This window comes from Melanerpes formicivorus, unplaced genomic scaffold (assembly GCF_026170545.1).
Source record: "Melanerpes formicivorus ecotype bairdi unplaced genomic scaffold, bMelFor1.0.p_v2 SCAF_17, whole genome shotgun sequence".
Lineage (NCBI taxonomy): Eukaryota > Metazoa > Chordata > Aves > Piciformes > Picidae > Melanerpes > Melanerpes formicivorus.
In genome coordinates this window covers 1,498,124-1,523,914 of record NW_027142369.1, presented here as the reverse complement: position 1 = coordinate 1,523,914, position 25,791 = coordinate 1,498,124, and the positions used below count along the sequence as shown (strand labels likewise).

General features: G+C 39.3%; 1 protein-coding gene across 41 annotated transcripts in view; it reads right to left on the bottom strand.

Annotated features, from left to right (window-relative positions):
- The window catches only part of NRXN3 (neurexin 3), a 1,031,515-nt gene that overhangs the window by 121,345 nt on the left and 884,379 nt on the right, over positions 1-25,791 (bottom strand). For all 41 annotated transcript variants that reach the window (XR_010988607.1, XR_010988609.1, XR_010988608.1 and 38 more), the window contains one exon: positions 19,299-19,470. Coding sequence is in view for 38 of the 41 variants with exons in the window: in XM_068148688.1 (XP_068004789.1) it covers positions 19,299-19,470 (172 nt within the window). In the remaining 3 variants the exon portion in view is untranslated. The remainder of the gene's footprint in view (positions 1-19,298; positions 19,471-25,791) is intronic.

Here is a 25,791-nt window from a genome sequence, read left to right as displayed (position 1 = left end):
GGTCAGAGAAGTTCTGTAACACACTTTACTTGGAACAAAAAACTCCACTGGCTTTGTTCAGTACGTACAGAAGGAACCTTTTACTGGAGACAGTGAGATCTTTTTTCATAATAAAGAATTATATATGTGGGTGTTCATAGGAACACAAGTCAGCTGCTGGCTGGCATGGAGTGCTTCTTCCTCTGGGTGGAGGCCTGACTGTACAAAAGAAAAAATGCAGTGGAATGAAGTTTTTCATAAGTAGGGCATCTGACAAGAAGAGACCAGCAAGACCAAGTTATAAAGGAAGTGGGACAATGAAAGAAGACATGACAGGAAAAAAATGGGTTTCTTATAATACAGTCCTAGACCTTCAAGAAAGCCAGAAATGACAACTATTCCCCACCATATCTTTAAAGATTAAAAAATAAGAAAAAGAAAAATCAGGTTTAATTTAGTTTTATTATTATTGTTATTATGTAGATATATTCAGCAAGATTAAAATATGTATAAAAAAAAATCATACCTTTAAAAGCTATGAAAAATTGAAGGACATTAGAAAATTCAAATAGGTTTAAATTGCACCATTAATACCTAACCTGCTCCTTTTTGTGTTGTTTTAAAATTTTATTTCAGACATTAGTAAGAATGACTTTTAAAAACATGTGCATGAGAATGTGTGCACTTATATACCCAGTTACAGCATGTGAGTCAAGGAGTAAGTTTTGCATTGTTAAGAGATTGGGATAGTCATTGCATATCAATAAACTCATACAATTATTAAATTAATATTGACTTGTGCTTTAAAAAAAAACAAACAACCATAGCATTTGATATGAGAGTTCAGAAAGGAAACATCATGGTTTGCACAAAAAGTAACATAAGTTTGAGGTGAAGTAAGCTCATCGGACTTCTGACAGCTGAGCCATGATGCAGTTAAGGAGGATTCTTGTCCATCTTCATACACAGAAATGTTCAGTAACAATCCCTTTGTGACCTCAATGCAATACATTTCTAGAGCTGAATTATGTACATGTTCAAATAAGCCCCTCATGCAATTCATCTAGAGCTTTCCTTTTTTCTCTTTGAGTCCAGCTCTGATTCTAAGGGCTGTACTTCAGGAAAGAATACAAAGGATAAAAAGAGTAATTGAAATTTATTTTCCCATAGTTCTCTTGCATTCAGAATCCATGTGGGTCTCACAGGTCTGCAGGATATAATTCGTTATAATAAAGTTGTGTTGATTAGTTTTGCTACTTGTGATTTACTAAGCATTTATCCTCCCATAGGTTCTAGCTGCTTAAATAAAACGATTGCCAAGAGCAACTGTTCATTTAAAGTAGCCTTCCTCCTTTTTCCTTCATCAGCATAATAAATTCCTGTATATCAATATGACTTATGATCTGCCTAATGACTTAGCTTCATCTAAAGAACTGTACCTTCACATATGTTTTCTCCTTCCTCATGCACAATTCTAAAGCATAGCCATCTGTGTGAAAACTGGGACAAAACAAGTCTTCATTCCATTTAGTACTCATATGTATAATTGATAGAAATCCTGTTGCATCTCCTAAGTATCAAATAGACCTGATTTCCAACACACTGATAGAAATCCAGTCTTTTATAACCTTAAGGACTTTAATGGCAACATCGTGCAATATGGATCTCTAAATCTTATATGACCTGAATATTCCAAATATTTCAAATACCACAGACATTCCTGTGCTCTGTTTTTTGTTTGTCTGTCCCTCTTTCCCCCATAAAAATCTGGCACCTCAATCAAAAGAAAAATAAAATAAAATAAATTAAAAAGAGAGCCTTCTGGTCAAATATGATCAGTTGCTCGTCTTCTCTCTTTTTCCTGGAGCTCTCTGTATCCCTCTGAGCTCTCTGTATCCCTGCTCCATGGGCTATAAATAAATGAGATTCACTTAAAGCTTTAGCTCTTGAAAAATCTTCAATTTAGATCAAACTAAAATGAGGGGGGAAAAAAAATCAAAATAATTTCTTTATGCTAATCACTACTAGCAGCTTCCACAGGAAATGCTTTTGATACTGTACAACAGTCCAGGGCAGATAATTTAAATTTACTCATGGGCAAAGCAGAATTTTCTTTCAAAACCAAACCTTTCAGTGTTGGGTGATGTTTGCTTTTCCACTCATGGTTTCTTTAAGAAAACAAACAATCTTTATTGCATTAAACTTATTTCTAAACCAAAGTGGATTCTTAAGCCAAAGAAAGTAAAAGAGCAATTGAAGCTCTGAAAAATGTTTCTTCTTGGCCTAGATACCAATCATGATGATTTACTGCCTCTTTGGTGAGAAACAGAAAAGCTGAAAGGTTTCAGCAAATTGCACTGGGCAGAATGGAAATACTCACTTCCAAGGTAGAATATTAATCCAACCTGATGTGTGTCAAGTCTGTGAAGATGCTAAATAGGATACCATAAGAAAACATTCATCTGTCCTAAATTAATGCCACAGGCTGCTTTATGAAGAGACACTACAGCAGCAACTTTTTCTTCGTTGCTTATAAGTCTCTAACAAGAATGAGACACTTTATCTAATGAACAGTTATTAAATGAAAGGCAATATAGTGATATTAATGATTTAAGAAAACATTTTTATATCAGTGCTCAAGGCTTGAATTGGTTTGACCTCTCGTTCCCTTACTGTAGATGGAATTTCCACAGAAGAATGGTTAGTAAGCAGTTAGTGTTTGATAGCTCAGTTCATCCAGCAGCCTTTAATGCCAGCTTCCCTTGATTTTTTTTATGGATGCCCATAATCTCACTAAGCTATACATACACTTAATTGACATCAGTACAGGAGGAGGGCATGGTAGCCTGCTACAGACTGAAAAGTTTACCTTTGAGAGCTAGATCCTCTGCTAATAAAAACTGACTCATTTAAACTCAGCCAAAACTCTTCTAGAGCTGATGCTGTGTGCCCTGGAAAAGGAGACTTGCATGCATCATGGAAAAGCTCTCATTTTTCACTGTCTAATAAAGGACACAAGTTTCCAAAGTGTTTGTGATTGGCACACATCGAGTCTCTTCAACCACTTTTGGGTTTAGGCAGCTACATTTAAAAAATTACAGTACACAGAATTGTCACATTTTTGTATTTCCTTAAGAATGTATTTTGTTCTAAATACTGTACAACCATCATTTGTTCACATCTTGTATTCAGCTAGTAAAGGAAAACAAGTCTATTATCAAAGTTTGTATTTAGAATCATAGAATGGTCTAGTTGGAAGGGACCTCTGAAGGTCATCTAGTCTAACCCCCTCTGCAGTAAGCAGGGGCATCCTCAACTAGATCAGGCTGCCCAGAGCCCTGTCGAGCCTCACTTTGAATAACTCCAGGGATGGAGCCCCAACCACCTCCCTGGGCAACCTGTTTGTGTTCCACTACCCTCACAGTAAAGAACCTGTTCCTAACATCCAATATAAATCTGCTCTTCTCTAGTTTGAAGCCATTTTCCCTCATGCTATCACTACAGGCCTTTATGAACAGTGTCTCTATCCTTCTTGTAGACCCTCTTCAGGTACTGGAAGGCCATTATTAGATCTCCCAGGAGCCTCCTCTTCTCCAGGCTGAACAGCCCCAGCTTTCTCAGCCTGTCCGTATAGCAGAGGTGCTCCAACCCCCTGATCGTTTTTGTGGCCCTCCTCTGGACCCAATCCATTTAGGACTAGAACCTTCTTCTTTCATAAACTAGGAAGGAGTAACAATATCACAATCAGCCTGTTTATGTGTAGCTGTTTATTTTGTTGGACAACTCCAAAACCATATTGCAGTTTATGTTACATAACACAGGGAATTTTGCATTAAAATGAAAACATGAAAAAAAAATTCTACTCACAGAGGGGTTTTGTTTTTTGAAAACACTTGAAAAAAGTTCAAACCTGAAGCCATGGATGTCACCTACACAGAAATTAAACTGGACAGCCATGCAACTAAAAGTGGGTGGTCTGGAATAGTCCTCAAACTACCAGAAAGTGTTCCTCGACAAATTCTTGTAAAATTTCAGTTTTGCCTTGGATAACAAGAGCTGTTTAGGAAGAGAAATCCATATTTGGGATTTTATTTCATTTGAGAGGACTGAAGAAAAGCCAAGTCTTGACATCTTTGCTTCAGCTCTTGGACATTACACTTCTCCCTCTGCCTTCACTGTTCAATACACAGTTGCATCTTTTGCTACTGAATTGTGATTTTATTTCTTATCCTCATTTTCCCCCAAGTCTTGGATGCCCTTGACTTCACGTTCAACTCCCTCTGATCACATAATTTGCTGGGAACCACACCTTTCCTTCCGTTCATGACACCATGGACTGGAGTTAAAAGCTGACCTTCACACTGCAGCTATCTTCAGCTCACTGCCCTCATGACAAAAGATAATGTTTCAGTAACATAAGTAACTAAAAATAGGAGAGACTATTCCCAAGCAAGATTACAACAGCAAAAGTTACTCAGGCAACTGGACTATTTCTAAATATCAACTGCCTCAACCAAAAGCTTCATGCTGCTGCCACCCTCTATTTTAGCTTGTATTTTGTTGCCTAAACCCCGTAAATTCTAATTCAAAGCAAAGCATTACTCAGGTCAAAATCATTGGGAGATTGACAGGTAAACTAGGAGATTAGAGCTCAAATGTCTGTCATCTAGAAGGTGCAGCTAACATGGCCCACTGGTACTGGAAGACTTTAAGAAATCATCTAATTCACCCCTCTGCTCCATGCAAGACCAGTAACATTCCAGCCTCTTCTAGATTAATCTTTCAATCCTGTTTTGGAAGGCTTAGGAAATTAGTTCCTTGCTCCTGATAATCTAACACATAACCACAATAGGAGCCAAACAAAATGAAAACTCAGAGTAGCAGAGGTGGAAGAAGGTTAATCAAACTTTTAATGTGTGTAGAAGAAGAAGAAAAAAAAGTCTTGTGAAAACTGTGATTCAAGTCTTACTTTATATGAGCAGATTATACTGAATCATTTCAGCCCTATAGAAGCTGAGGCCACAGGCATGAGATAAAAGCAATCTGCTTTAGCTCTCTTTTGATTTATGTTGGAAAAATAAACTAGTATAGAGTACAGAGAAAGCAGTTACCAGCTCAGCCTTTTTATAGATATGAAACACTTTAGGTGCCTATATTACCAGATCTTCAAGATGTTTTGTAATGTGTAAATTCTTGTATTTTCAGTGACCAGGTCCAAATTAAGCCCCGTATCAGGCAGCCAAGGCTAAAGTGACTATTAAAGAACAACTGAAACTACATATTGATCTTCCCATTTTAAACAAGAAAAAAAATTCTCATTTTCCAGAAAGAGATATGAAACAGGTCAGAATAAAATCCACAGCTACTCTTCTCACATCTCATGTCTTCAGTTCATTTGGGAAGGGTCAGGATTTGATTTATATATCCCAGTGGGAATAAACAGCAATAACCAAAGTCAAAAGGACTTTATTGACACTTTAAATTCTATTAACTCAGTTTATCTGGGGGATGTTCATCTGTGTTGTGGATTATGCAAAGGCAGGGGAGAGAAACACCAGATCTAGTTTATTCATGTTGTGTTAGGCATTGGAGAAATGAAAATGCATCTGTTTTCCTTCCAGGAGCAAAGACTGAAAACAGAGCAACTGATTTTGTGTGGTGCAGAATATGAGGCAGAAAATCTTACGGTCTTATACCTGCTTTGTAAGAGTCAGCATCTTACTATCATACCCAGGCAAACAAAAGCACTCACCTAGACAGCTAGCATAGGTTTGACATGCCAGCATGGACATAGGGCTAGATTCCTACAGAAACACTTGGGGCTCAGTGCACTGTACTCACCAAAAAGAAGGGCTTTTCTTAAAGCATTATACTGAAACCAAGACTCTTGTTAGGAGGTGCCAGTAGGCACTCCAGTACATTTATGCAGGACTCAGTTCCAGTCAGGTCTCACAGGGTTCTTAGCAGTAAGGGAGCTGCGTTAGTTCCACCAGAAACATTTTATCAGAGAGGTGAGCTGAATATACAGCAGATAGAGAGAGCATATATAGTCACAGTATCAGTCAGGGTTGGAAGGGACCACAAGGATCATCTAGTCCTGAATATACAACAGATAGAGAAAGCATATATAGTCCTGTTGAGGCCTGTTGATGTAGTCTACCTGGACCTCAGCAAGGCCTTTGACACCATCCCCCATAGCAAACTGCTGGCCAAGCTGTCAGCCCATGGCTTGGACGGGAGCACACTGCGATGGGTTAGGAACTGGCTGGATGGCCGAGCCCAGAGAGTGGTGGTGAATGGTGCCACATCCAGCTGGCAGCCAGTCACTAGTGGTGTGCCCCAAGGATCAGTGCTGGGCCCTGTGCTCTTTAACATCTTTATTGATGATCTGGATGAGGGCATTGAGTCCATCATCAGTAAATTTGCTGATGACACCAAGCTGGGGGCAAGAGTTGATCTGCTGGAGGGTAGAGAGGCTCTGCAGAGGGACCTTGACAGGCTGGACAGATGGGCAGAATCCAACGGCATGAGATTTAACACATCCAAGTGCCAGGTTCTGCACATTGGCCACAACAACCCCATGCAGTGCTACAGGCTGGGGTCAGAGCAGCTGGAGAGCAGCCAGGCAGAGAGGGACCTGGGGGTACTGGTCGATGCTAGGCTGAACATGAGCCTGCAGTGTGCCCAGGCAGCCAAGAGGGCCAATGGCATCCTGGCCTGCATCAGGAACAGTGTGGCCAGCAGGAGCAGGGAGGTCATTCTGCCCCTGTATACTGTACTGGTTAGGCCACAGCTCGAGTACTGTGTCCAGTTCTGGGCCCCTCAGTTTAGGAAGGATGTTGACTTGCTGGAACGAGTCCAGAGAAGAGCAACAAAGTTGGTGAGGGGTTTGGAACACAAGCCCAATGAGGAGAGGCTGAGGGAGCTGGGGTTGCTCAGCCTGGAGAAGAGGAGACTGAGGGGTGACCTTATCACTCTCTACAACTACCTGAAGGGAGGTTGCAGACAGGCGGATGATGGTCTCTTCTCCCAGGCACCCAGTACCAGAACAAGAGGACACAGTCTCAGGCTGCGCCAGGGGAGGTTCAGGTTGGATGTTAGGAAGAAGTTCTATACAGAGAGAGTGATTGCGCTATGGAATGGGCTGCCCGGGGAGGTGGTGGAGTCGCCGTCATTGAAGGTGTTCAGAAGGAGACTTGATGGGGTGCTTGGTGCCATGGGTTAGCTGTTTGGGTGGGTTGGATTGGTTGATGGGTTGGACACGATGATCTTGAAGGTCTCTTCCAACCTGGTTTGGTTTATTCTAATAAAGGTTTATTCTATTCTATTCCTTTCCTATGAATAGAGTGCTGAGTCAGGAACATTAATGAAAATAATACCTATAAAGCATTTAGTAAAATGCCACCAATCAGGACTGGAAAGATAGTCAGCTACAAATAATATAAAGGCAAAACCTTATGGAAGGGGTCAAGTTCTCCAGGATGAGTGCCACCAAATAACTAAAAAGCAAGTAAGAAACTGATGAAAGAAGTTTAAGAATAACTTCCTATCGAGATTACATATTATACAGTGCTACAGTCTCCTCAGGCAAATTCTTGAACCATTTAAAATTTTACTTGATAAAGTGGTGGGGGTATCAGTTCATTACAGAATGGAATAAATGAGAGCAAAAAGGTTTTTCCCATCTCCAAGTGCTACAAATCAGTGATCACTGCCTCTTCTTGAAATCTATTCTTCTGTTTGAATCAGCTTAGGACAAAGAAAAGATGATTCCAAGACCCTGTAGTGACCCAGTAAGCCTTTTAAAAGACAAATGCCTTTCACAAAACCAGGCAATGAACTAGAGGAACAGGAAACAACCATACAATAAAGAAATCATTACTGAATAACACTGTGTCAGAAGTAAGGCAGACCCCTGAGAAAAGGGAAGTGTAGTAGCTGTAAATATACGTTTCCTATTCTAAACTTTAAATTCAATTTCTTTCTTGGAAGTGATCTGAACTTTGGAAATTGCTATGGAAATACTAAGTAGTGAAAGGGTAAAACACCACAGACTGTTATGTACAGTGATTCTCGCAGACTGTGAATTTGTGCAGCTGAAGAGAAAAGATTTTGCAAGTCCAGCACTGGAGTTCACACTCTACAGAGTGCTTCAGATACTCAATAAATAGCAAAGATGTAAGTTCACTGACCCACAAAGGTTTTCATACTCAGTGAACTGCAGAATATTTTCTGTTTAAGTCCCCAGAGGTAAAGTAGATTGGAGTTTTATCCCCACTTTACTGCTTGGAAAACGGAGCCATGGAGTGGTAGAAGCATTGCCCAAGAGCACAGGGAATGGTATCTATAAAGCCAAGGCTCTGAGTTGCATGACTGGCTCTTTTTAATATCTGACTGTCTCTTCACATAGTTGCTCTGCTTCAGACCACAGTGTTGGATTTCAATGACTTTTTGCTTTCCAGGGCCTTTTAGAGAGCAGGGAGAAGGCTGATGCAGATGCATGAGCTCCTTCTGTCACTGCATGTCAGCTGTCTCAACCTGGGATTACAGCTGGCACTGTTCTTTCTGCAGGCAATAAGATCAGAAAAGCACAAAGTTGTTGTTCATTGCTCTGATCCCTCAGGCCAGATGTTTGTTTTTCATTCTTCCTCTGCGTGTTTGTGTGAGAGACAGGGACAGAGGGAGAGCCGGAGTAGGGGAGAAGAAAGAGAATACATTATAAACGACTCTGTTCAACCACAAACACTGAAACAGAACTTATCTAGGAGAGAATCATGCTGTCTAGCAGGATTCTTACTTTGCAGTACTTAGCTTGATTCTCCACCTGAGAAATATTTCTCCATCTTTCTCTGCACTACATTATACAGCTACATATCTTCAGATGACTGAACCAAGAGTAATTCATCTTACTCCAGCAAAGGAGAAATCTATCAGAAATTTTTCATGTTACTCCTTATGCTTGATACCTCATACAATCACAAACAGATGAGAAGAGCTCACCATATCTGAGCATTCAGATTGTTAGGATAAACACACTTAAGTAAGCAGCTGTATACTTTAGCCAGGCATTGTTAGCTAAGACCAAGCTACCACAATATACTTACACCCCTTAGTGTGCAGTTACTCTTCATGGAAAATGGCATGGTGATGATTTTAATGAGAAGTATGCTGGATGTCAAAGAAAAAGTAAAACCACCATGTTTGGAGCGTGATACACCTCTTTAGCACTGTAGTATCTCAGGGAGAGAGACAGAAAGACCTGTAATGAGCATAAGAATGCAACACAACGCCAACATTTAGGGAAATCCCATGATTGTTATATTGGATACAAGAAGGGTGAGAGCAACTAGGTAGAAGATGTATTAGTGACCTATGGATACTATATCTTGGTATACTTTAAGTCATCATTCTGACACAGAGCAAGCCTAGGACTGGGGAATTGTAAAGCTCACCTCTTCATGAACTACACTGACTACCACACTACCACTGTCAAATGTTAAGATGACTTGTCATAAGCATTCTGTGCTGCATGAATTTCTCTTACAAAGAATTCTAGTCCATAGGACTAAGTGAAGAGGAAAGGACTCAGATTTGGGAATCAAGATCATCAATGGAAAAAGAATCACAAGAAGTGGAGAGAAACTGCCTAGATTCTGGATTGTCTTGATTAACAGTTGGCTGAGCAATGTGCTCAGTACTGAGTAGAGCAACTTCTATTGAATCCCATCTGGAGAAAGAGTGAGAGTGTTTCCACATGGTCATGTCTCTCTGAACAAATTAATGAAGAAAACAAAAAGCACTACAAATGCAATGACTACAGGCGTGATACAAACACGTACAATTATGCGACCTCGTATTTCAGGTCACAAACTAAGAATAAGAGTAGGACAATTATTTCAGAAGGGCAGCTTTTGGGGCATATTATTGTTGTTGCCATGATGGGTTACTATAATTCTCTGAAGCATCAGACTCTTGGCAGCTCTCCAACTTAAGAAGCTGATGAGATGAACAAAAAGGCTCTACGAGTACAAAACAGAAACCATCCTAAATGCAGGACTGTTGTCCAGAAGTGTCATTTTGACCATTAAAGCAACTTTTCTTCTGATGTATTTAGCATTTGCCTGTAGATCTGACATACTGGACAACTAATCTGATTCAGGAAGATGTAAGAATGATGCTACACTAATTCAACTAACAGCATGCAATAATATAATACATAGCTCTGCTCTTTTAGACAGCACTGATAAAAAGTTTTCTTTAAACTGTCACTACTTTCAGACAGTATTTTATTTATCCAGGCTATACACATGATAAAAGTATTTTTGCTAAATTAGAACTGGCACTGCCTCTGTGGCATTCGTTTTAATGTTAGTACAAACTTTTACGTGACTGTTGGGTAGCAATAATAAAGACTGCTGCAAAAGGACGCTTCTGTTCCTTCTCTCCTCTTTCCTACAGTGCAAGGATTATCTGTGGGATCCTAGGTGGGAATTAGTGGGTAATGGCTGCTTGCATGAAGATACTATTTTGTGTGTATTCTTCCTTAGGTAAACTCTATCTTTCAATCCTGTTGAAAGAATCCCGTACTGTTTGTTCTGCCTGGTTACCTTGCATGTCTTCCTAAAAAGGCATGTGTTTGCCTCTTTCTTAATGCCAAGCTGACAGAAATGCCAGTGCTTCATGAACTGCCACTCGCATGGGCATGAGGTATTTGGTGACAGTAAGACTGCAACTCACACAGACTGAACGTAGCATGCCATAAGAGCCTGGATCAGTTTTGAGAAACAAATCTTTGACAGCAAATATGAGTAATGGAAATTGCAATATAGTCACTTTTTCCTTTTTCTCTCTCTCTTTCCTCTCTTGCCCTCCAAGACAGAATTTGGAAAACACCAGCTCTACAGCACTTCCACACTACTGTTTGGGGATAGGGACAACAAACTGAAACATCACCTGTCCCAGGGGAAGGCAGAACACAAGTAAGTAGAAATTAAACTCTGAGCATCATGGCAATGTTCACTTAATATTTTTTATCACATCAGATGCTATCCCATCATGCAGTATGGATGCACATGCATTAACATGGGGGTTTTTGCACAAATTCCAAAGTATGCTTGTCTGTTGGTGACTTAATTTGTGCAGGTTTATATCCCTGTGGATACAGGGCACCAAAACTGAGGGTTTATATCATGTAGCCACATTTATGTGTTTTCCAACCTTATAAATATATTATAGATGCTATGGCCCTGCAGTGACAAGCTACAATCAACTCTTGATTTCATCAACTTGTCATGCTTTAATCATCCCTCTTGGCAGATCTTTCAACATATGTCACAGCACTGCCTTCAAAATGTGCTTCTCCAATGCTGCTTTATTAACCCTGTCTTTTTATGTGTTTTAGGCTCATTATGAAATGCAGTAAATCTGTCAATGGCACTTTGCATGCCGTTTCCAATTCAGCCTGATAGGAAGCATCTGAAAGCTCATTTCAGTTCCACAAAATGAGTACAACATGAAAAATCAAAACCCACCAATAGGTATATTGTGAGAACCTTGGGAATCACATTCAGTCCACAGGGCAAATCAAACTTCAGTGCTCTTGTTCCTAACTCATTACCCACTCACAAGGCCATTTAGATAGGAAAATATTAAGACCACAAAGGGATCTGGCAGTACTACGAAGAAATCTCTTCAGCTTGCACATCAAGCAGCAAGGCTTATTAAAGATTCCAAGTAGTCAAGCACAAGAGAGAAGGCTCAGGGGAGACCTTATTGCTCTCTACAACTACCTGAAGGGAGGGTGTAGACAGGTGGGGGCTGGTCTCCTCTCCCAGGCAACCAGCACCAGAACAAGAGGACACAGTCTCAAGCTGCACCACGGGAGGTTTAGGCTGGATGTTAGGAAGAAATTCTTCATAGTGATTGCCCGTTGGAATGGGCTGCCCGGGGGAAGCGGTGGACTCGCTGTCACTGCAGGTGTTTAGGAGGAGACTTGATGGGTTGCTTGGTGCCATGATTTAGTTAATTAAATAGTGTTGGATGATAGGTTGGACTTGATGATCTCGAATGTCTCTTTCAACCTGGTCTACTCTATTCTATTCAAGATCTATGTGCCTCTTCAAGGAGACAACTAGATTCAGCCAAGCTTGCTATTACCTTGGTTTCAGAAGTGGGGAGACCATAATGGCCTTGAGTCTGAAGGAGGGAAGGGGTACAATGAGGCAAACACCAGATTCAATGAGGGGGCAGAGGGTGGAGAAGGAGGAATGAAAAGATGCCAAAATCACTCTGGAAGAGACAGAGGGACTTTAAGGGAGATACGCTCTGCAAAGCACAGAAAACTAGATATGCCTTCTTAAAAGGGTCAGCTACCAAGCATTTAGAAATGACTGAAATAGTACAACATGAGCTGTGCAGGGGAGAGAAGAATAAACTTAGAAAGGAAGAGCTTGTTGCAATGATTCAGACATTCCAGTTAATATCTCCGTCTGCATTAGAATCTGCATTACTGAGATTATGAGAACTAATAATCACAACATTGCATAATATTCACAATATTATAGCATATGTCAGTTGCAGAAAGGATATGTAGGCTTCTCTTAAATCCTCCAGCAATGCTATTAGATCATCCAAGTTATCTTCTTTTTAGCTAATGTATTATAAATTCAATAAAGCGAAGCTGGGAGAGGTAATATCCCTCTAGATAAAAATACAGTTTAAAAATACAGGCAAGTTTTCAGAAACACAAGGCCTTAAAAAAATATATAGAAAGAAAATTAAAATGGCACTAGTGAAAAAAAAACATCAAGAAGAACACATATCCAGAAGTAAGGCTTCTTTTGTTTCAGCTGTATTGGACTGCATAAAGACTATCTGTCCTTCATAATCCTGCCTTGGATATAATTGAAACTACTACAGGTATAACACACTATTCCTCTGTAACTAAGGCACTTATTTCCTAGAAGATTAGTGTTGATTGCTCACAAACAGGAGGGTTAAGCTACTCTCATTTAGATGGTGAGCAGGTAGCAAAACAGAAAACAGAAGAGCTAGCTCTGTCCCCTGATATACTCTTGGGAAATCTACTGTCTCCCCATATTCAGTATAAAACCAGTGAGATGAACTCAAGCCAGCATGTGCAAAGAATCTTGATGCAACCTTGTCAGACCTCCTGTTTCAAGGTCAAGATGGGTACTAATATATAAAAATTAGCAGTCATGGCTGGGAGCTGTTTTCTACAGCTCCCCTCTATGCTTTACATCAAAGAAATCCTAATTTGCTAAATTTTGTCTTAACAACTACAACAATTGCTGCATTATCTAAGGAAATTCCTCATCATAACAAGCTCTTGTGTGTTTTATGTAATTCCTTTACAAATAACCTTGAGTCTTGTGTATGTCCTCTTAATATCTCAGGAGAGGATCTCATTTTCTCCTCCTCTCCTCTCCTGCTTGCTTCCTCCCAACACCACCCTCCCAACACCACCCTCCCCAGCCCCACATCCCCGTCCCTCCCCCCCCCCCCAATTATCTCTTGCTGTCTTCTGGGTGGTTATGTTTAATCTCAGGATTAGACAGAAGCCTGCAGTTTGCCTTGAACAGCTTATCAGCTTCCAAGAGACATTTACAGGAAGAGAAAGACTCCAGTTTTGATAGCAGTAATTGTATTTAGCTTGTAAGATACAAGGCTATTTATCTCATGGCTGGGAAATCACAGAGGGGGAGAAAGAAAATGTTGCTGATAAAAACCAAATAAAACCAAAAAGAATGAAGGAAAGAAAAGAAAAGAAAAAGAAACAACACTCTTCCAAAAGTCCCTCAAGTAGAAGAATGGGGGGAGAAATGGACATCATTGAACAAAAAGAGCATGCCACTTGTGGAAGGAGATTGAAAATATCAAGGGAATGGTGATAAATGGTTTGAGTAGGACAAGAAATGACCTGTGTCAAAGCAGACAATGAACTCTGCTTCAATAGTCACAATTGTGTGTAACTCAGAGAATTTAATTTGTAGTACTTCTTCAGTTTGCTGGGAAACATCTCAAAAGAGAAGTAGGAGATCAGCCAGTTTTCTTCCCTGTCTCACATAATGTGTCTGGTACTAACCAAGTAATTTCAGATCTTACTACTAAATAAATGAAAAATATATTGTAGCAAAAGAGACTTCATGTCTTTCACAATTTAGATGGATAGGACAATCTAGATCACTGTCAGTTTAACCTGTGTTTCTAGAAAGTGTTTTAGTTCAGGGAATGGCAGGTGAGAAAGAATGACTTTGTATCATACAGACTACTAAAGATGTCGTTTGGTGGAGACTTTTAACTGACATAAACCAGCCTTCCTGAAAAAGGAAGTCATCTTATCTTTCCCCGTGTCCTGATTGATCATTTCCACTCCCACATGGCCATTTTTCCTGGGCGAGCTACATGGTGAGTGACAGTGGTAAAGTGATCCCCCTGAGCAGAAGATGAGAGAGCCAAACCCAGAAATTTGGCAACATGAGTGTGGGAAGGAGTAATGAAAGAATCAGACCTGTCCAGCTCCAGCTGTATACTACAATAAGATCTGTCTACATCAGCATTTTTTGTTTGAATGAGGGGCATGACTCCAAGGTGTAGCTCCCAATACTCTTCACTTGCTACACTTGTTCACATACTGAAATGCTCTTAAGGGAATATAAACTGGATTCCATTCAAATGATATTAAACCACAGGATGTGCCCCAACTGTTCAGGGGCACTGAGTCCTTGGGCCTGGAACTATTCTGAAGGGAAAGCCCCAGCACAGATATCAGGGTCTCAGAACCAACTTTTTTGTTTCACAGTACTTAACCAGACCATGGTACTTGCCAGAGCTGTTAAAGAGTCCCTGGAGTTCTGCTGTCAAGAGATAACTGCCCAGCTTTTCCTAAAATCCAACTTCCTCTCAAATGTGTACTTGAGAGAGAGGATGAAGTAGGGGCACAGAGGATGAAATCTTCTTTTTTTTTTTTCTTTTATTCAATACTAATAGAACTGCAAATTAATGTCATTTAAAATGGCAGAGACTCCTAAAAGAAGGCTGAGAGATCACTCAAGAGAATGATAAAGAAGAAAAATACAGCATCTGTATTGAGTGGCTGAACTAATGAATCCTGATAAAGATCCAGTTCCTTAATTCTGTCCTAGTTCTTAATTTTCAATGCATTAATAAAATCCAGGCTAGAGTTATCTTGCTAGATCATGTATTTCTTTAAATTACAACCTTTTCCTGCTTTTTTCCTTCTTTCCTTTAATCTTCTTTAAAATATTGCTCCAATTAGACTTTATTTTGGCATCACTGATCCTTTTGCTTTACAGCTTCTCTTCACCTAGTTTTGTGAGTTTTTTTCTACTGCAGAAGATTCAGGCAGTGCATGGATGAATGAACAAGAATATCAGGCTTGTTTTGACGTACACTACAAATCAGGCAACACACAAAATGTTTTTTGCAAGTAAAGGCAGTGGACAGAGAGGAAAAAAAGCCTCCTGTCTAAGCATTAATGAAAATTTTGTGACTGAGGTATCTCAGTTTTGTTTTTAACTCCACTGATTCCACCCCAAACCTCAGAATTCCTATTTTAAATCCTTTTATCCCACTGGGCCTCAATTTTGATGTTTTTTTACTGTAATCTGAAACAAACATGTCAGATGCTTCCTCTTCCTGAACTAGCTTTCTTATCTTACCCACTGTTAGTCCAAAATGAATCCTACCTCATCACTAAAAAGATTTAGATACAGAGATGTCTCCTCATCCTTGTTAGAAACATAAAAGTGAGAAAATAACAGCCACCAAGCACAACCTGTTATCTGGGATGTCCAGCAAAGGATGAATGAAGGCAAGTGAGACAACACAATGGAAGCATTCAAGGGAAACTCTACTTTAGGGCATAGAAATTCATTTGTATGTTAGCAAAAGCTGTGTAACCTGACTGGAAAAAAAAAAAAACATTGTGATGACCAACTTAATGAATCAAGCATGAAGGAATTGGCTGTCATTACAGCCTATGGAAAATGCTTGTCTCATTAATGGGTACTTGAGGGAGAGAGGAAAGAGCAAAACTAATGCAGATAAATCATAAGTGGCTCAATGGTTTTGGCTGAAATAAACCACAACAGTTGAACTGCAGATAGCAGCCCCAGTGCTAATGCTGCTATTTGCCCTCACCCAGCTCTCAGGAGCTTTGTCTCAGATGCCTGTACCAGGCCACTGTTCAGAGTCTCACTGCCCCCTGTAGCAGGGTTGGAATGGTACAAATGGTGAAATATCATCCCTATTGACAGGGATTATTTCAGTACCAATGCTCAGCCAACCTTACTTCCAAATTAATTGCCTCCTTTACCATTTCTCTCTAACCCTTTTCTTCACAAGAAACTCATAAAGTTCATGTTGCAGGTGGCTGACTTGGAACTGGATGCTAAAGAACCCAAAATGTCAAGTGCTTGAGTTGTAAATGCATTGCTTTTCTGTTTTCCTTACACATCCTTATCTTTTATTTGAAGTTGCAAAAATACAGCTTTGGAAGCTTTCAGTCCCATTGGGCTAGTTTCATTTAATTTCAATTTAACTGAAGACTGTGTTTTAAGGAAAGACAATATTGTCTCTCTTTGCTCATTTAATGAATATTCCACTTTTATTTGTACTTTCTGTTGAGCAAGTAATGATGAGTTTAATGTATAATCCTTCTACAGGTAATAAAACTGAAGAGAGGATCATGGAAATGCCATTCAGAACACTGCTGCCTGAAGATTGTACCACGTGTGATGATAAGGAAGGTACTTTAGCTAGTCTATAAAATTTGCAAACATTAGGCTGTAGCACTGTGTGGTACATCAAATACACTCAAAATTGTTCACATTACTGACACCACAGTGTGCCCAAACATGCATGTGCTACACCTATGATGTTCTCTAAATACCACAAATAACTGTGCTTCAGAATTGAAGTCATTCTATGTGTAAAATACAGGATTTCTTAGCTATTATACAAGTTTCATATGAATTGCAGTTTCAGCAGTCTCCAGCTGAAACAGGTTAGCCTGGGTCAACCCAACCACAAAGCTTTTTACAGAGCTGAAACTCTTGCATTCACTAGGAGAAACAGCAGTGTGAGTTTGGTTTGTGAAAGACAAAAATTCATTCATTTTACAAGCTCTTGTTTTATCATCTTTAAATCATTAATTGCACAGAAAATGGAAGTAATAATGAATGGTTTCATGTAGTTATTGTCTTCTTGAAGCTATTCCTGAATCTGAGGCATTCATAATGCCTCTTTATTATATTCTGGTATTTAACATGAACTGAAATAAAGCAACAGTCTTTTCCTCTAAAAGAGCTGGAACACTTCTCTCATAGTTAATTTCTCTGGCCATGAAGGATCTTTATTCTTTTCAACTGGTGCCTCTTTTTCAAATTTGACTAAGAAATCATATTGAAGAAACTGGAAAAAATAAGAGAGACACACGCACACACAAAAGGTGTGATCCCAGAAGCCTTACTTTCACGGTGGCAGGCTGAAAAGTTAATCTTCTACAGAAAGTGAAATACATGCATGGAAACGAAAAGATGTCAGGAATATAAAGATGTCCTTTTCCCTTGGGGTACAACTGCATATACGCTGTACCAGCCCAGAACATAAGAGGAATGCTGATTCTATGAAACTATACATCTTCTAATGAAAACATAGGAATACCTTTAGCCAAGACAGAAGCAGAGGGTACTAACGTAGTCTCTGAGTGTAATTTATTTTCCCTTTAAAAAAACCCAAAAATCTCTAAAGCAATGAGCTGAATATTTTGTTTCTTTACACCAAGGACTTACTACAGCAAGTAATACAAGAAGAAAATTTATTCATGGAGTTTTTACTGACTGTAATTGGCTGCCAACTGGATCAGAGATATTTTACCGCAGAAATAATTGATGAAAAGAGAACACGAAACCTACTTAGTCTGGGCCTCTCCTAGCCTCACTTCCCTCACTAGCCAATGGAGAGCAGAGCTAGAATCTAACTGAGCATGTCTGTCATAATACTCTTCAAAAGCAATTATTTCACAGAAATAAGGATAATTATTAAAATGTACTCTTTCGCCTATGTATCACCATAACTGACAAACTGTCACGTTGAATATGTGGTACAGAGTGCCACAGGACAGATTGTTCACATTAAAAACTTGTGCACTTGCTGAGTGAATGGAAGAGATGAATTCCCCTTGGAATAATTTATTGGTGTAACGCTGCATGAACAATTAGGATATTTCTCCTAACTCGAGGTTAAGTCACTTCACTCCTTCACAACTAGAAAATTGCTTCATGTTTTCTACAGAATTCTTCCTTTAGTCCTGGATCAGTTATGTGTAACTTAGAAAAGAAGAACTGGAAGCTGCTTAGACTTAGTACTGGAAGCCAACAAGGCCAGATCTTGATTTTTAGACAACAACATTCAGTTAAGAGTGTGGTTAATGTTGGAATTCCTTCTCTGTGCTCCTCCTGCCTTTTGTAATCATTCACATCACCAATCCTCAGTTACCTTATGCACTATGATAACATTACGTATAGCATCACATACAGGAACCTGTTTTTCATTTGGAATGAATTTGACATGTTAGCACAATGACATATAGTAACATGAGATTGTGATTTGCCAGTAGAAGGATGAAACAGTTTTACAGTGACACAAGGGTCAGTTGCTCACTGTTGCTGGTGGATTTTGGGTAATGATTTCCAAAAAGACCTAAAGTCAGCTAAGACTAGACAGTTCTGGCTAAATTGTGTGTTTGACTCTGTATCTGCAAATGGAAAAAAAAAAAAAAGAGCAAAATTCAGATGATGGAAAATTATGAGGCAAAAATAAGGTCTGTTCAAATACTTGCAACTTAATCTTCCAGCTACTGTACACTTCAACTCTCTGTCTATATAGACAGTATCTTGAATGTGGCTAGAGTCTCCTCTCCTTTTTGTACGGTCTGTGGAAAACTTTTCCTCCTTAAACAGACAGAAAATATCACAAGTAGCAAAACCAAGTTTGTTGTTGAATCAGTTTGCAACTCTCTGCAGAACCAAGATTCACTTAGAGACCTCTGAAATAGTAAGATTTATGTGCATCACATCACACAGCTAGCATGCTTATTCTTCCACTGTAAAGGACAATTACTTTGATCTCCAATAAACAGAATATGCACCACTAAATGGGTCAATCAGTTGTTGAGATGAAGTAACAAAGGTTTATACAGCAATCAGTTGTTACTAAACATTAGTTTGTAGGTATAGATACACTGAAAGAGAAATCAAAGTGAAATAAATATGTACCTGTTGGGTAATGTTCATTGACTGGCCAGCTGTCAACCTGAAGTGTGGCATTGCCACCATTCCTGGTAAAGCGTACCACGTGGTATTTGCCATCATTTACAGGTGTGCTTTCCTCTTTGATAGAGATGTCCACTGTGCCAATATTGAAGACCACACCAATCTTGCCTTGCTCCTAAAATAAAAGGAAAAAAGAAACAAATGCTTGTAAATTGCTGTCTGTTAAGAGAATGTTCTAGGACTATAATTGTGCCAGCAGATGGCACTGAAGAAAACACAGCAGCATTGTTTTGAGCTGTGTCAGGAGACATTTCATTGTCTTTGCTTCAGTACAAGCATTGTCTTTCACACTCTTCTTTACAGTGTTCATCTGAACATAGCAACTCATTCATTTGAGTAAAACATCACAGAAGACAGGTGTGGATAAATAGTTATTTGAGCAATATCTCTACTGATTATTGGCAGTCATTTATTCAATTGTCATCTGAAACACAGCCACAGGTAGCCTTTACCCCAATGGCAGCTTTGTTCTGTTATTCTGCTTGTGGAACAAACAAGCTCCACTCCAAAACAAAGATCCATGGGATCCAGAACAGAGAATGCAGTTATGAGATGGATAAAATTAGAAGAGAGGGGAAAAAGAGTTAATTAGCTGACTTTCAACTCTGACCACTTGTGAGAAGCTAATTGCTCTTAAAACAAATGGAAAACCTTCCATACTTTCAAGAGACAGGAGTGGCCACATTTTTTTACTTTTTAATATTACACTCCAAGCAGTGGCTTACAAAGTGGTGTTTTCCCAAAGTTTTCCACCAGTCACTGGCTGAAAGGGAAGAGCTGGGAAAGCCAGTTGTGCTAGATATAACACTTGCTCCTGCAGCTTCCCTTTCACAGTTCCAAGTAACAACCACATTCAGTGACTTTAGGTTGTAAAGTACATACCCAGAGTACATTCAGATTAGATATTCAGGCTTAATACTTCTGGTTTAAACAGTGCCAGAAATTCTTTGTGCACTATACCATTAACAGGAATGAATCATCAGACTCTTATTAAAGAGATGCTCAGAATGTTGATGTCAATATTTGTGAAGGTGTATGTGGCAGGTACAACCACCCTGACACAAACACAAAAGAGACACTGGTCAAAGAGCAGTGGCTTGCTAGGAGCTGATAAAAATCAGCTTGACTCCTTGCAGACATTAACTGGCTCCTTCAAGTCTAGAAGTTACAACCTTGCATTTTTGTTGTTGTGTTTGTTACTGTTACTACCTTACCTATCTGCTTGGTCCATCCAGAACTGTTATGCTGACTGACTTCACTACATAGATGTTAGCAAATCTCAGCTATAAAAAAGAAACATCTCTTGTGCTTGAAGGTCACCTCAGATTCCTCTCCTGGATTTACTCTTGTCTTATGGTATTAGCAGTCCTTTTCCTTAAAATCCCATGATTTCCAGTTTCTCTCAGAGGTCTGTCTCAATTTCTGCTTTATTTTTAGTGTAAGTAAACTTTGAAATGTAAAGTACCTACCAAATTTCCTTTTATCTTTGATACAACTTCCCCCCCTTTTTTTTTCCTTCCCCTAACACCATCTCTCCTATTCCTCAGACTACAACATTGTATGGTAATTAAAGAGGCCATTAAAAATTCGGGCTGGTCTTCAATTACTTGAAGTATAGCACTGTAAGACTAAGCACCCTGGTTTTCCTCCCACTGCAATGGTACATTCTAGAATCTGCCAAATGTGCTGGATAGCAAGAGTCTTGTGTATATTCACACTGCTATGCTTTCTATGCACTTCCTCTCAACATTAAATAATCCTTTTTTCACTGGAACATGAGGTGAATGGATTGCTGCTCCCAGCAGATGCATGAACTCAGATACCATTTGAAAACAACTTTTTCAGTGAACAGAGATTTATTTCAGGTAAAACTATTGCTGGCACAGCTTTACCATTTCATTGACATATTAATTGATCTCCCAGCACTACTGTAGAGAGTCTTGCCGGCAAACATATAATTCTTTATTTGCATAGAAATGAGTGAAGAACCAGCAATTAATTTTTGCTCAAAGACTCAAATAATGTCTGCTGGCCAGGTAACCTGGCTACTGACTCCATGGGATTCTGCAAGGTCCTGCTTTATAAAATCAGACACCTAGACAAACTTCTAATACAGCTTTTCAATTGTCATCAATAAATCAATCTTGTTTTGCAAACTGTGGCCATTGCGAGTAGAGTTCACCTTTATGAAAGCATAATGTGGGCAGCTAAGATGAAGAGCTGTGCCTTGTGTCATGGAACAGATCACCACCACCACAAAAGTAAAAGGGATTAAGAGGTACCTAACAGAGTGAAAGATGCATGCCTTCAAGCCCTACAGGCTTCACAAGGCAGAGATAAAAACTTGCAAGTGGGGAAAGGGACAGTGGGAAGTTTAGCTAATCTCCCCTACAGAAGAAAATATTTCTGATCTCTCCTTTGAGGAAAAGGAGATAGAGCCTTTTGCCATTCCCTTTCTTCAAGCCCTTGGGAAAAAAAACCAACACAATTTAAAGGACTACTCATAACTGATGGATAAGAGGGCAAACTGAGAAAGAGAAGATTCTGGAAGTGGAGGTTTGCAAATCATCAATGCACTTTCATCTGCTGAATAGAGGAGGACAAGGAGCACACTGGCACCCTCCTCATCCAAAACTACCCCTTTCACAGGCAAGGGATCACAGCCCTTCTAAAAACAATGTAACACTTTGTTGCAACTGAAAAATGCAAACATTTATCACAAAACCAAATCAACGACAAGTCTGACCGAAGACCTACTTTAGTTCTCTTCAGTCCCTCCTCGGACAAAGCTGCTTGAGGCTTTCCCACCTGTTTATGTGAAACACAACTTCATGCTAGATTTTGATACTCATCTGGACTGAATAGAAGTTTGTAATGAAAATGGTTCTGTTCCATAAAACACAATATAACATAACACACCCAAAGCAGGGCTATCTGAGCCAGACTTCAAGATACAGTTTATTAATGATATTTTGTATCTCCAGGGCACCAGACACTATGAAAAAAAACCCAATTAGTTGATGCATTCCTGGCAGAAAAAAAAAAAAAAAAAAACCAAACAAAAAACAACAACAAAAAAGCAAACCACAAAGACAATCGTACATCAAACAAGAGAGACCATGGACAAACAGGGCAAACACAGGATTTATTTACAAGATCTCTTCAATTCCCGTTTCCTGCACCACAATGCCTTATTAAAAGCAGCTGTTAAGTTCTACCCCCCTTCTAAATCCAAAAGATAAGCTTTACTGCAAAACTTTAATACTTAGCAAAAGATCTATCTTTGAGCTACTATCTGCAATGTTTCTTTTGTGGTCAGAGAAAAAGAGTCTAACCTTACAGCAAGGGAAAAGATGAATACAGGGCCCCACAGACTACGCAAATTACAGGCTCCAAAAGTGCTTAAAGTATTTTTAGCAGAGACTGTGCACTTTTCCCTCTTTGCATCTGTGTTTACTGGTCTGCCCCAAACACTTCCCATGAAAAGGTGACCGTTACGTAATGCTTTGGATATTTCCAAGTGACATCAAGTTTTTGGCCCTATATCTTGGAAAACTGAGAACCATTTTATTTAGAAATCACACAGTTAATTCAGCGTTCAATCATATTTTATTTCTTCCCTTCTTTATTTAAGGCCAAAAGGGATTTTTGAAGTTCCTCAAGAATTTATCTTTTGCTGATTCGTCCCATTAAATTGCTTCCCTCAAAAGCCACATTACCTTTTCCTCACTTCTGGAGTCCTGGAGATAAATGTCTACCATGAGATGACTCTAAGACTTCAGGCAAATAATTATGATCACATAATGGAGTGATTGAAGATAAATTGTATGGGGGGGAGGGGTGGTGGGGGGGGAGAGAAGTACTAAAAAGAATGCACAAGGCATCACCTTGACCTTTCTATTCTACACTGTGTCCTTCCACAGGCTCCTGGCAATGGTTTCTTGTTATTTGCAAGAACATTATTAAATAATATTGGGGCTAATCTGCAGCCTGGATCAGGAGATCTGAAATCTATTGCTTGCCCTTAAGTATTATTTCACTTTGGTCAACTTTTTTTTTTTTTTCAAACCTTCCTCTAAGACATATCCTTCACCTGTGACAAAGGGGGCAAAAGTCACATATCTTTCCAGGCTCTACAAGCACTATAAAGTCAGATATATTTCTCTTAACATTGATGACATCCCGATAATCCCAATGCTTTCAGCCCAGAGAGCAACTCCAATCCAATAGGAGCATGTCCTAAGGTTTTCTCAGTTTCTACTGTTGACTCCTCAAAAACCCATCCCTTTACTCTGAAAGGACCTTGGGAACACCTCTGAGGTCTGACATTTTTGTAGCTACTTTTTTTCTTTTGTTTTTCTCCACCCAAGGAGAACTGGAACCTGTCTGCATGCAAATTGTCAGGCCTTTGTTTTCTTCATGCTGTGCCTTTGTATTTTGAAGGCATCTATCTTTCTGTAGCAGACCAGATGGAAAGTAAGTCAAATGAGGGTAGCAGTGATTTTGTCAGATGAGCATTTGGAGTGTGTTCAAGTGGATACACAGGTGAAGAGCCACATACACCATGTACTCTGGAAAGGGCTTTATCTTTGGGCATTTTTCCTCTTAATCTAAAATTCAAATAATCCAGCCTGAACATACATAGCTGTTTTCTGTGTGCAGAAAGCATTTGATTCCAAAACACAAGAGCCACAACCCCAGGCAATAAGACAAATCCTACTCTCAGCTGCGTCGGTATGAATCAATAGCAATTCTGTTGAAGAAACTCAATTCCTACCAATGCAAGTGGAAGCAGAGTTTATCACAGTATCTTTATGTTGGTTTGTTTCTTTTCTTGAAACTAAACATCAAATATATATATATAAAAACATCAAGATAGAATCCCAGGATAAATGTGTTCTCTCACACTCATTTTAACTCACAATTTTTTTTTATAGTCACTGCTGTGCAAGCTGCCTCCTCCTCCTCCTTGTGCCATGGCTGGTTCCAGCATGGCTAGACATTAGTCCAAACCTGGCAGACAATATTCTTAAGTTACTGCTTCCTGAAGATCACTGCTGATTTTGCTGCACTCATTTAAAAAGCAATACAAGCTCTTTCAGTAATGCAACAACTCATTTTACACTGGAGGAAAGTTTTGTAAGCTATTTACTGGGTTTGGTGTTTGTTTGTTTTTCCTACAAATGTCACATGCATACTTTTACCATGAACAAAAACTCAGAAAGTTCTTTTACTGATTAGAAATACAGTCAAAGTCAGCATTGTACTTAGAGGACAGTTCCAAGCTGCAAGTAGAACTAAGTATATAGCTGCACAGATCTTTCTAGTATAAGTTTACCAAACAATTTAAGAAGAGGAAATTTTAGAAGCTGTATTCAGCACAGAGTATAAGACAGTAGCTTGTAGTCCACTCTAGTTTGGTCTAGTGGAAGGTGTCTCTGCCCATGGCAGGGGGATTGGAACTAGATGATCTTTAAGGCCCCTTAGAGCTCAATCCATTTGATGATTCTATAATAGTTAATGCCATTTTTAATATCACTAGGAATTAAATCTGAAATCAGAATTGAGATATACATATAAGACACTGGAGTCAGGAAAAAGGAGAGCTTACTGTGTGAAGACTTCCTTTATCCAAACAGTGAGGGCAGGGAAGGCATGCTCAACAACCAGCACAGCCCCCCTGGCAAATATAATCACCAACAAAAGCAGCAAATGTTGTTAAAGAAATAACAAGCACTGAAACTCACTTGACTTGGAAGCTTTTAATTAGGGGTCCAACACTTTACAGTTATTGTGAAAGAAGAAAAAGAATAATGTTATTAAAGTGAAAGGAAATATATAGGCCAGCTAATTTTGACTGATTTCCGAGGGCTATTATAAGGAACAGTAGGTCGGGTTTTGTTGTACAGTGCTTGTTACTGCTTCTTTAAGGTGTTGAACCAGATTTACTAAATGCAAGTTGCAAACCTATTTATCAGGGAGAACAATACACACAGAGGACAAAATAAATAGAAATTATTACCCTTCGGGGCCATGGTTTTTAGAAAAAGCAATTCTCTCAGATACATAATTTATAAGGCTAAAAAGGACAATTGTTATAATCTAGTCTCCTCTAAAATTTTATATGAGGCCATATATCTTGTCTGAATTGATTCCTTGTTGAACTACAGGATATATTTTAGAGCAACACTTATTTGTGATGTGAACCTTTACAGCTGGGGAGAGAAGCATTGGAGTCACTGCAGTTGCTTCTTTCATGAGATTGGCCCAGTGTTGAAAACGGTCAAGAAGGCAAGGGGAATGTCAAGAATTGTAATGAAATAGATCACTGAACAAAAGGAAAATGTCTGTTAGATGTTGGTGGCGCACCTTTGACTTTAATTCTGGAGCAGAGTACCCAGATCTGTACATGCAGTCTCAAAAAAGAAAGAGGAGG